We start from the raw sequence: 12,500 nt of genomic DNA, 5'->3' as shown, positions 1-12,500 counted from the left end.
CACATTTGATTTTTTTCTTTTTATTTTCTTTTTTTTTTTTTTGTAAATTGAAGTTTTAAACACAATGTATTGTCACTTATTTTTCACCATCGTTATCCATTTTTTTTTTTTTTTGGCACTAAATTAAAACTTTTCTTGATATAAAGCCACGTGTCTCCCCTTTCCGTTATTCAATTTAAAACTGAATATGTTACTTGCATCTAACGGAATCCTTTAATCGAATTGTTTACCAAGGTTAACAGGCCTGCTAGATATCTTTTTATCTTTTTGTTTCTAAGAGAAACTACAAAAATTTATAGAGAATCAAATGTCGTTTAGTAGCGTTTTTTTTTTTTTTTTTTTTTAAATTTCGTTTTATTTAGTTCCCGCATCTCTTCGTTCATCATTTTTATTTTCATAATAAAATCTAAATTCGCTATTAAACGCAATTTTAATACTGGTCACGTCCTGGGTCTTTCATCTGTACGCCTTTTCAACTGGATTTTAAACTCGTGACCTGTCGATCTCAATAAAAACAAATGTCAAGAACTAAAATACGCATTCATATATATATATATATATATATATATATATATATATATATATATATATATATATATATATATCTTTACATAACACCAAAAGATGGAGGAAGTGAGGAAGCATGGCTGTGGAAATCCTTTTTCCCGAATACGATGTCTAGCATGTTAAAAATATACCTTTTGTTGTAAAAATCTAATGGATAAACATCTGAAGAAGTTGGTCGGGATAGAATATTTTTTATGGAAAGATAAATCGTAAAATTGCCAACTCATTAATGAAACAGCTGTAATGGAAAAATCCAGGAAATAAACGAAGGTTATAAAAAAGAAAACGTGAGTCTTTGAATTTTCAACACAATTTTGCACTATATATATATATATATATATATATATATATATATATATATATATATATATATACTAGCAGGGAGATCCGACCATTGCCGGGATTAAATGATGATCAACAAATGTTTCACACTGCCATATTTTTATTGTCATCGAAATCCGTGAACTCGCCCATTTTTCAATAGAATCAATTAATTTCCTGCTCTAGTTGGAGACCCATCGCGGTGCACCGATAGGAAGCTTCTCATGCCTCTCACAATGACTTAGTCCACAATAAAATGTAGTCTACATTGCACTGTACAGAACCTACTGTTGATTTTAGGAATTCTTATATATAATGGCTTGAAGTAAAGTTTAAAAATGCAGACGTCAAGTATCAATGCTTCAATTGTGCTCTCAAGAGAAACATTCATTTTGAACGCGTCCCTGTCGCATCTAAGAATCTACTGCTGATTGTATATGTCGGGTCTTTCGGCTTTTGTATGGTAATACAACTTTTGAAATGCATTTGCGATGTTAGGCTGTATAAGGTGTTCACTTTTGTAAAAAAATCTCCTGTTTCTTCTTTCATCGAATGATTTCGATTTTTTGATTATTGATACTTATCGAAGAGATTCCAATAAACATTTGATCTAATAACACTGCCAGGTACATAAAGTATCTTCGTGTCAAATTTCATAAAAATCGACCTAGCCGTTTTCGTATCAATAGGGAACGAACTCACACAGACACACACTTAGAGAAAGTTCCTTTTATATAGTAGTAGATGCATATACATACATATATTATTAACGGCTTATCAAGGTTCAGCGGTCACTCGAGGAGAAGAGTTTATGAGTGTTAATCGGCAATGTTGGAAATGTGGTAGACAGTGATTATTTAAGTGATCGGCTCAACAAGAATTTGTTTACGTAAGACTTGAAAACGTTATAGTCAGCTGGAAAGCAGATCGGTGGTATTGTGTTCTACAGACGAGCAGTCCTCGGAAAGAAACTTTGCTCATGGAGTTTACGTTTAGTTTTCGGTACATATAGAGACAAAGTGAAGTCGAGGGCAGTGGTTGTAGCTAGTAGAGTGTTTGCCGTGAATGTTTTACAGGTGATGATTGGCGGAATTTAGGTAGAGTTTAATGATATATAACATGAGATCTCAACAAGAACTTATTTACATTAAACTTGTTAACGGCTATGTTATAGTAAGATGAGAAGCAGACCCACTCATGTGTTCCACGGGCGGAATTTTCGAAATTTCAATTATTTTTAATTATTAATAATTATTATAATAATTAAGTTTTTAAATATTATTTTTGGGTCTGTCTTATGGTAGAGCTTTGTTCTATGCCCCCCCCCTTGGAAAACTGTAACGGTTCCCGGGAACTAGCACACGTTGTGTCTAGTTTCAGTCGCAAAGGAAACCAAGACTCGCGTGTGCTTCATAGTAACATTTATTTTTTCATTATTGCAGTTGTGACGTCACCCACATGATCTAGAACGTTCCCACGTCTCTCACGAGATCTCGAACGTTGTCTCGTCTCCTACATGATCGTTTGTTTTTCTCTTTTTATAGTCCTTCCCCACCCATCGGTGACGTCACTTCACATTCATTTACATACGCACGTCAGCGCTATGTTATAAAAATTTCGCAACAAATACTCGCCTAGCCATAACCACCGTGATTAATTTATTCAGTCTCTATCTGTGACTAAAACTAAACTAAAATCCCATGAGCAGAGTTTCTTTCCTAGAACTGCCTGTATACGGAACATAATACAGTTCTACCCCGCAATTAGCTAAAACATGGTCATTGTCAAGTCTAATTTAAGTAAGTTCTTGTTGAGGCGTCAGCTTATATAATTAAACTCTACCCAAATTTTACCATTACTGATCATCATGGGTTGCCTTACCATCTTCCTAACGCTCATTAATCCTTATCCAAGAGTGATCTCCGAGCCTTGATTAGCGGTGATCGCCAAGTTAAAAAATAAAAATAAAGAAAGAAAAAAACAAATCAGCTTTTCTCGATTCTACCGCCAATCGCCTCTGAACAATCAAGCAGTAAAAATCACGCCGTTATATTCCCAGAAAAGGGGAACGTGCAAAAAAAAAAAAAAGTTTTGCGCGCGTTTTATCATTTAAACTTGCCCCCTCCTGTCACTAACAACGCTCACCCCTGGCAAACGCTAACAATAAATAAATCAAGTGGGTCTCTGTAACGGGTGTATGCGTTCGGGGAAGGGGGTAGCTGCCTTGCAATTAAGGGAGTGGGGATCAATCAGGTTTATGGTTCTATCATAGGGGGCGTGTGTGTGTGTGTGTGTGTGTGTGTGTGTGTGTGTGTGTGTGTGTCGGTCGGTTGTTGCAGGGGTGGGAGTCTCAGTAAATGAAATTACTGACGCAAATCATTCGCGCGTCAATGTTTTTTTTTTTTTCTGTCTATTGTTGGTCCATTTTCCGGTAATATCCTTTTAAAAAATGCAGAAATGAATGCATAAAAAAGGGGCCGATAATTCATCACCACCGTCTTCTAAACTTTGCGCTACTCGTTTTTTTTTTTTTTTTTTTTTTTTTTTTAAGGAGTGGTTTTCAGAAGAAAGAAAATGAAAACAGCTACTCTCCCGTAACATAAAAAAAAATGTATAAAAATTAAAAAAAAAAAAAAGAGAATTTGAAAGAGATTGGAAAGAACTTGAATGCCTACGAGACACCTGGCACTCTTATCTAAGACCTTTCTGTCCAGGAGTTTGTCAAGACAACGTGGCATCAGAATATTTTCCTCAACAAGTCATCATCATTGCCTCCGTTCAGTTTCGAAAGACAATAAAAACCCCTCTAAGGGTAGCTGCGCGTGTAATTGTGAGGCAATGTGTGCGCAATCTCCAACGGCACCTCTCCTGAATCGGCACGGCCTGAGTCCAGTGGCAAAGAGAAATCTGAGATAACTAGAAACAATGCCGAGGTAAGCGAGAAGCACATATAGCACCTGGGATTCCTAAATGGTCGCCCGTTTTAGTACTGACCAGACTTAGCGTTCCTTAATTTCGGTGGTCTTACGAGAACCAGTGTGTCAACGAGATTATGCCGTATACCGTACTAGTATTTTTTTTTTTTTAAATAACATAATTTTTTAATAAAATAAAATACGCATCAAGTGCGCTTGAAAGCCAAATCACAACGTAATTTTATATAATATCACAACGTAATATATATAATAAAGAAATAGTTTACTTGTTTTAAATTTATAACATAAATATATTTCGGAGCTGTACTTCATTCTCGGTATGTTGTTTTTTTTTTTCTTTTCTTCCTTGCCATGTTGCAAACTGGGAGAAAGAAAATTATGTAAAGAGCCGCGCGTTGTATCTCAGCTGTTGTATTTTAAAATGTTGGAACAGTGCGAAGGCAACGCGAGAATAACGTTAAGTGTGTGAGTTCCATATAGAAACGTTGTTTTAATTTGAATAAAATAAAATACGGATCAAGTAAAATATTTGTATATTTTCCTTAATATTACGTTGTGATTTGGCTTTCAAGCCCACTTGATGTGTATTTTATTTTAACATATTTTGTATTTCATGGAAATATCTTAATGAAATGGCAGAAACGATTCTCTGTAAAAGTGATCTTGTTCGTCTATCTGCCTGTCTGTCTGTCTGTCTGTCTGTCTGTATAAGGAACGGTCCCTATCAAACTACTCTGTCAATTTCTGGCCTACAAACTTGAAACTTGATATATAGGAGACTTGGACGCGTGGACCCAATTCGATTTGGTTTTTAGCCGATAAAAATAGCTGCTAAACGGTCAAAATGGAAAAAAAACTTGGAATTTTGTAGGCGTAATTCGACTAAACGTGTATCTTCTACGAATGTGAAAATATATATACGGTAAAGTTTTTTAATTTCTGATATGCATGTATATGTATGTTAGCTCGGATGCTAACGAATTAGGCTGCAGAGCTATATATTTTGGTTCCGCTTTAACGTTTCCATGTGGAACTCACACTCTTAATGTTATAATTTTTCAAGTTCAAATAAGATCCATTCGGTGTGGTTATTCCACGCTAGCTTATACTAGGAACGGTAGACCTTCTTTAAGTTGTGTTGCCTATATTTACAATACTAGGCTGGTTACTCCACAAGAATAGATGAATTCTTGTCCTGGAATACCATAACGCTAAGAAATCACAAGAAAAATATACTGCAAAAGAGTTAACTGATTAATCGCTGTTTGAGAGGTAAAAGAGAATTTTAATTGAATGTGCAAATATCGATGCATCTCATGTAGAGATCACGTGTTAGCCCCAAGAAGAGCACTCTACATTTTGGAGAACTATATTTCAAAATTTATAAAGAATCGGAATCGGTAATTGTATCGGAATCTGGGAAAATATTGGAATCGTCTCATCACTAATTAGTACCTCTATTTAGCTTTACGGGTCCTCATTTTTAAACAGTTGTACTCTGCGTATACGTGTATTTATTCCCCCGTCTCTCTCTCTCTCTCTCTCTCTCTCTCTCTCTCTCTCTCTTTCTTTCTTTCTCTCTCTCTCTCTCTCTCTCTCTCTCTCTCTCTCTCACACACACACACACATCCTTTGCCAATATCTCTACTTTTTTATTTACTAGCAAGCCGCCCGGCATTGCCCGGTCGTAAAATACGCTAAAATATGACATTTTGATTAATGCAGATTTCGTATTTAATTTTATGTTATATCGAACCCAATATATAGTAATGATTTAAAGTTAAAAAAAAAATGACTCGTGCGGCTCCAACCAAGAATCGAAACCAAAACGTTTAGCTTACACTTTACTTTGTTCTCTTTGATGTTAATGCCTGAGATATGAAGACCGGTTTGCTACAAGGCCAAAAATTTAAATATGAACCAATAGCTATTACGGTACGCATGCATATTAGTAATGCCGTCTCTCGACCTGGCAAATTTAATCTTTTTTTAATTTGCACACTTTTGCATTGATTTTCCGCGGCTAAAACACAAATATAAAGTTTCGCATGGGTTTGAATACCTTATATATTAAGTTTCATGTCTGTCGACCAAGAACTGACAAGAGTTTCGTAGGCAAAATTATATATATTTATATATATATATATATATATATATATATATATATATATATATATATATATATACGCATACATAAATATATATTGAAAGAGGTTTGTGTTTACTATAAACTTTTTATGCAAATATTACGCAAGTATAAATCATGTAGAATATCTGCATAAATATAATTACACGTAATAGTTTACTAAAGATTGTCATCCCATAAGAAAACCGAAAAAACTAATAGAGAATTAATTAAAATGAATGTTTAAAAGAATATGCAAATTAGCTGGATCTTTTGCAGATGAATGCAATTGCACGATCCATATATAACAAAGTTGTATTTTCTTTTTAAATTAGTAAAAGAAGGGGGTTTTTAATATGAATATCAATGCACACAAAAACAAATTTATAGGAGTACAGATATTTTTATTCGCATTGTTGCTTGTTCCACTCTTTGTCCCTTCTCTTGCATTCTGTCGCTTTCTTTTGGTATTAGTTATGTGACGATTATCATATTTTTTTTACAAGTGAGTCACTACTTATCTAGACACGAGGGCCACTCGAGGATAAGCGTTAATGAATGTACGGTTGTCACCGGGACAACAGCATAATAATTGATAGTGGTGAAAATTGGATATAATTTTATTATTTACGGGGCAGGCGCAGCAAGAACTTGTTTACATTGGACGTGAATACGACCATGTTGTAGTCAGCTGGAAAGCAAGCCAGTGGAACATGATTACCCCTAAGGGCAGTTCTAATAAATAAACTTTGTTCATGGAATCTTTGTTTAAATTTAGACACAGACAGAGATTTAGGAGAAATTGTTGATAATGGTTGTAGCTAGATGAGCGAGTTTTTTTCTGTTTTTTGTTTGTTTTTTAATCTGACAAGGAGGGAAGCATATATTGAAGCTCGGACAAGCATCTGCCATGAAAATAGCGATAAAACAGAGACAGCCTTACAACGTCTTTTCTGTGGGAAGAGGTTGCAGGTAAGAGAAAAGAGCATCACCATTTTCCCGATTTCGATACCATTACCGATTCCGTTTTAAATCCATGATTCCAACACAATCACAGATTCAGTTTAAACCTCCAAATATTGATATATGGAGTTGTTGTTTTTTTTTGGAGGGGGAGGCGCTGGCGGGGGGTAATATTTTTTTTTTAATTTCTATTTTCTTGTTATCTTGAAAGCCCATGTCATATTTATATATGACATGGGCTTTCAAGATAACATGAAAACGTAAACGTAAAACATGCACGTGTAGGGGATTATCTGTAGAGTTAATTTTTACTGGTTGTGTAAGTGTGTGTGTGTGTGTGTGTGTGTGTGTGTGTGTGTAATTTTATCATCATTATTAGCAATGTGAAATTTTAGTTTTAAACAAAACCAAAAAAAAATTAATTTTAAACGAATCGGTTTTAACATCAGGAAATATGTACAAATTTTTCGATTCTGATGCCGCAAAATGTTCCGATTTTGTTGTTTCCCAATTCCGATTAATCGTCCCAGCAGTAGTTTTCACCCCCCCCCCCCTCTCTCTCACCCCCCCCCATTTTACTTTACCTTTAGCCTTCTCTTTACTTTGCATGGGCCTTAGCATTTTTTACTCCTTCTCTATCTTTTTCCCCTCCCTCTCTTTAACTCTCTCTCTCTCTCTCTCTCTCTCTCTCAACGCATATTGTACTTACCACTTGATTAATCTTTTCAATAAATCTAAGGGAAACAGACGTAATTACCCTAAAAATCATCAGGTAAACATCGGTTGAGCACAAGGCGAACAGTAGAAAAAGCAGGGAAAACAACGGAATACAAATAAGAAAGAAAACAATGCTGACAAAAGGTGTCAAAAAGAATAACAAAAGAAATTGTATATATATATATATATATATATATATATATTATTCCTTTGTTACATTGTTACATAAGTGGAAACTAATGTCGTCATTGACGCTTGTTTAGCTAAATAGGGTAACCATTAACAGGTACAAATTCCCGAGTCGACGTTAATAACGGTAGTAAGTGGTTATCCGGGCAAGCTTTGGGATCAGCGTACTATGTTCGAGATCCGGCTGGGTTGTTGCATCACTATTTGTTAATATCGTTGGAGGAAACCTGAATACTTTCCCCCTCACCTATATATATATATATATATATATATATATATATATATATATATATATATATATATATATGTGTGTGTGTGTGTGTGTGTACACCAGACATTTAAGCCTTACTAGCGCAATATAAAACTAATTGCACCAATAATATCCCAGTTAAAAGAAGAGACGAGGTTTGGGTTTTGGGGGTCTTTGCAGGGAAGTTTCGACGTCCATTTACATACAGCGCCTGATATTTTAAAATACTCACTCATCTGATACTGATATGTCTCAACGTTGCTTAACTTCGGTGATCTAACGAGAACCGGTGTCAACGTGATTATGTGTTCGTATATACTTTTTGAGGGTATCCATTACACCACTTGTAAACACCTTTATACTGCCGGCATTACTCTATCGAAAAATGTAATTCCTTAACATCTTCTTGATGCTTCGTAAATAAAAGGAAGAACTTTTCTTGATCCAAATTAATTGGTTTTTAAACCCTACCCACAACTGAACCCATCACTCCTTTTCTTCTTTGCATATCAACACATTACTCGGCGAGATTAATTCATTAAGAAATTGAAGCTTAAACAAACAAAATTCCTCTGTTATTGGGTGTCCAATTCGCCTTACCAAACCCAAAGTTATCTCCGCCAAAATTAAATTTAAAAAAAAAAATCATATCACCACTCAACAATTAGTATCTCTTTACCGCAATCATGTTAAATGCATCCCCGACCTAAAAAAAAAAAAAAAGAAAAAAAAAAAGATAATTATTATTAAAGAAACTGAATACGTTAAGTAATCGTGCAAGATAGAAAGAAGCCTGTCGTGAAATTGACGTTAAAAGAACTAAAATATTAAAATAATAATAATAATAATAATAATAATAATAATAATAATAATAATAATAAACAGTAAATTGCAGGCTATAAGGGATGCGGTTGGATGACAAGAGAGAGAGAGGAGGGCGTCTCACTGCTTGACAACGGCGACTAAAAAAACAAATATTAAAGACTTTTGTTAGTCATCGCATGGCTATGCTTGCGTCGTCTTGTGTTGACAATTGATGAACGACTTATTCGAATATTTTAGATGTACCGAATTTCTTTAATAAAAAAAGATAATTAAAAACATAAAAAAAGGAGGGAAAATATACGAGGACAATTCGATTTTTTTTTTTTTTTACATAAGAGTCACCACTTATCAAGGCCCAGAGGCCACTCGAGGCTAAGGATCAAAGAGTGTACAGTAGTCAATGGGACAATATCGTAGTAATCGTTAGCAGTGTAAATTATGTAAATTAGATTAATTAAGGGGGACGGCTCATCAAGAACTTGTTTATATTGGACTTGAAGACAATCATATTGTAGTATGCTGGAAAGCAGGCAAACAGAAGAGAGTTCCACAGGTGTGCAGTTCTAAGAAAGAAGCTTTGTTCATGGAATTTATATTTGGGTTTAGACACAGATAAATAGTGGGGGAAATTATTCGTGTTTTCAGCTAGACGAATCTTTTTCATGAAAGTGTGGCGAATGAAAAAGATTACCAGAAAAATCGGGGGGAAAAATAACTCTCGCGTTCAATCAGACCTGCTTGAATAATGACTTGCTGCCAAAATCTACAAATATATATATATAATCTGGGAAATAAAATCAGATCTTTTTGAGGTATCGGAATCGGAAATATTCGTGTCTATTTTCCGATGAAAAAAAAAACGATTCTTTTAATCGATTTTGTTTGTTGGTTATTAGTTGTTGGTTTTGTTTTTTTTTGTTTGTTTTTTCTTAAAAGAAACTGACTTCATACGCGGTGTATAATTTTGATTTTTTTTAAATAATAAACGCGGTTTGTCATATATATTTTTATACTTATTTGCTAGGTAAATATCTAAACATTCTTGTAAAAATAAACTTTATTCAATTTTATTCTTTAGAAAAAATAATTCATGAGTACGCCAAACAGAGATTTATCAAAAAAAATAGTTTTGTTTTAAAATCGAAAACATTGACTTCAACTCCGTTGTTGGATATTAAAAATAATAAACGCAGTTTTCAATATGTAATTTCATATTTATTCGCGAGATAAAAGTGTAAAAATAAAGGTTTTTTTCTGTAGAAAGTTGTTTTTATGACGGAATGAAATTTGGACGTGGCGTACTTTTTGGCGAGCTGGCGTCCCGGCGTCCCGGCGTCCCAGAAAAGAATCACCGACTTTTTCATTCATTTATTTGTTAAGCTTTATTTATTAAGCCTTTTCGTTAATTTTATATTTGTTTAGCTTTTTCATTAATTTATTCATTCAATATTTTATTTCATTTATTTACTTAACCTTTTTCCTTATCTATTTAGCTTTTTTATTCATTTATCTAGCGTTTTCACTTATTTTTTTATCATTTGCATTTATTTATTTAGCTTTTTTATTTATTTAGCTTTTTTATTTATTTAGCTATTTTATTTATTTAGCTTTTTATTTATTTAGCTTTTTTATTTATTTAGCTTTTTTATTTATTTAGCTTTTTTATTTATTTAGCTTTATTTATTTATTTAGCTTTTTTATTTATCTTTTTTATTTATCTTTTTTACTTATTTAGCTTTTTTATTTATTTAGCTTTTTTATTTATTTAGCTTTTTATTTATCAAGCTTTTTTATTTATTTAGCCTTTTATTTATTTAGCTTTTTATTTATTTAGCTTTTTATTTATTTAGCTTTTTTATTTATTTAGCTTTTTTATTTATTTAGCTTTTTTATTTATTTATCTTTATTTATTTATTTATCTTTTTTATTTATTTAAATGTATCTTTTTTACTTATTTAGCTTTTTTATTTATTAAGCTTTTTTATTTATCTTTTTTATTTATTTATCTTTTTTACTTATTTATCTTTTTTACTTATTTAGCTTTTTTATTTATTTAGCTTTTTTATTTATTTAGCTTTTTTATTTATTTAGCTTTTTTATTTATTTAGCTTTTTATTTATTTAGCTTTTTATTTATTTAGCTTTTTTATTTATTTAGCTTTTTTATTTATTTAGCTTTTTCATTTATCAAGCTTTTTTATTTATTTAGCTTTTTTATTTATTTAGCTTTTTATTTATTTAGCTTTTTTACTTATTTAGCTTTTTATTTATTTAGCTTTTTATTTATTTAGCTTTTTTATTTATTTAGCTTTTTTATTTATCAAGCTTTTTTATTTATCAAGCTTTTTTATTTATTTAGCTTTTTATTTATTTAGCTTTTTTATTTATCAAGCTTTTTTATTTATCAAGTTTTTTTATTTATTTAGCTTTTTTTTTATTTAGATATTTTAAATTTATTTATTTAGCTTTTTTATTTATTTAGATATTTTAAATTTATTTATTTAGCTTTTTCCTTTATTTATTTATTTATTTACTTAGCTTTTTCTTTCAATTATTTGTTTAGCTTTTTCCCTTATTTACATATATATATATATTATATAGTTCATTCATTTATTATTTAACTTTTTTCATCTATTCATTCGATTTTTCATTCATTTACTTATCATGTTTCCTATTTTATTATCTTTCTTATCATATAAAGCATTCTATGTATTTTTGCGACTTGAGGTGTCCCGCAGTGAATAATTTGGAAGCTTTTCATTGGCTACTGTAAATGGCATTCAGCACACAGAATTGAAGCAAATAGTCGCGCGAAGTGAATGAAAAATTGAAAGATCTTCCAACAGGGCTTTATTCCTTCTTTTGTCTAACTTCTTCAACTTCACACTCGACATCACGTATGCCTGCCCCATCCTAGACTCCTTCAGCATCTTTATTTTATTAGGGGGTCAGCTGGAAGACGGATGCCACCTCGTTATTTCCTCCCCCTCTTTTTGTTTCCTCTCTCTCTCTCTCTCTCTCTCTCTCTCTCTCTCTCTCTCTCTCTCTCTCTCTCTCTCTCTGAAAGCATCGCGTCATAAATAATTTTCAGTTTATGCTTTCTTTTTTATCATTTTATATTTGGTTGCTTCTATAGTTTTTTTTTTTGTCTCCGTTTTTTGTTGTTTTATTTAATAATTTTATTTATTTTTCATTATTTCTCATTTTGGTCACTTTTTTTTTTTTTCTCTAATTTTTCTCGTCACTTCTATTTTAAGTTTACCTTTTTACCTTTACTGCTTTTCGGCTCTTTTAATATTTCATCTCTCTCTCTCCCCCCCTCTCTCTCTCTCTCTCTCTCCCCCCTCTCTCTCTCTCTCCCCCCCTCTCTCTCTCCCCCCTCTCTCTCTCTCTCCCCCCCTCTCTCTCTCCCCCCCTCTCTCTCTCTCTCTCTCTCTCTCTCTCTCTGTGTTCAAACAAGAGTGCCATTAGCATTCGAATGAATAAAATTTTCTATGTCTGCATCTACCTCTCGTTCTCTCTACGTTTTTTCTCTCCATCTCTCTCTCTCTCTCTCTCTCTCTCTCTTTCCACATTTCTCTACTACTTGCTCGCGCACTCGCTCTGTA

General features: G+C 32.7%; 2 protein-coding genes across 4 annotated transcripts in view; one reads left to right on the top strand and one right to left on the bottom strand.

The window, feature by feature from the left end:
• The window catches only part of LOC145252850 (uncharacterized), a gene marked incomplete at its 5' end in the record, with an annotated part of 17,938 nt that extends 12,536 nt beyond the window's left edge, over positions 1 to 5,402 (bottom strand). Inside the window, one exon of the mRNA XM_080112863.1 lies at positions 5,296 to 5,402. Coding sequence (XP_079968989.1) covers positions 5,296 to 5,402 — 107 coding nt within the window. The remainder of the gene's footprint in view (positions 1 to 5,295) is intronic.
• Positions 1 to 12,500, top strand: part of LOC145252783 (E3 ubiquitin-protein ligase PDZRN3-B-like) — a 703,291-nt gene that overhangs the window by 436,354 nt on the left and 254,437 nt on the right. The gene's annotated exons all lie outside the window — the stretch shown is intronic.

The sequence above is a fragment of the Euprymna scolopes genome, chromosome 29 (assembly GCF_053919585.1).
Source record: "Euprymna scolopes isolate OS-2025 chromosome 29, ASM5391958v1, whole genome shotgun sequence".
In the NCBI taxonomy this organism is placed as follows: domain Eukaryota; kingdom Metazoa; phylum Mollusca; class Cephalopoda; order Sepiida; family Sepiolidae; genus Euprymna; species Euprymna scolopes.
This window is presented reverse-complemented; position numbering and strand designations above follow the sequence as displayed.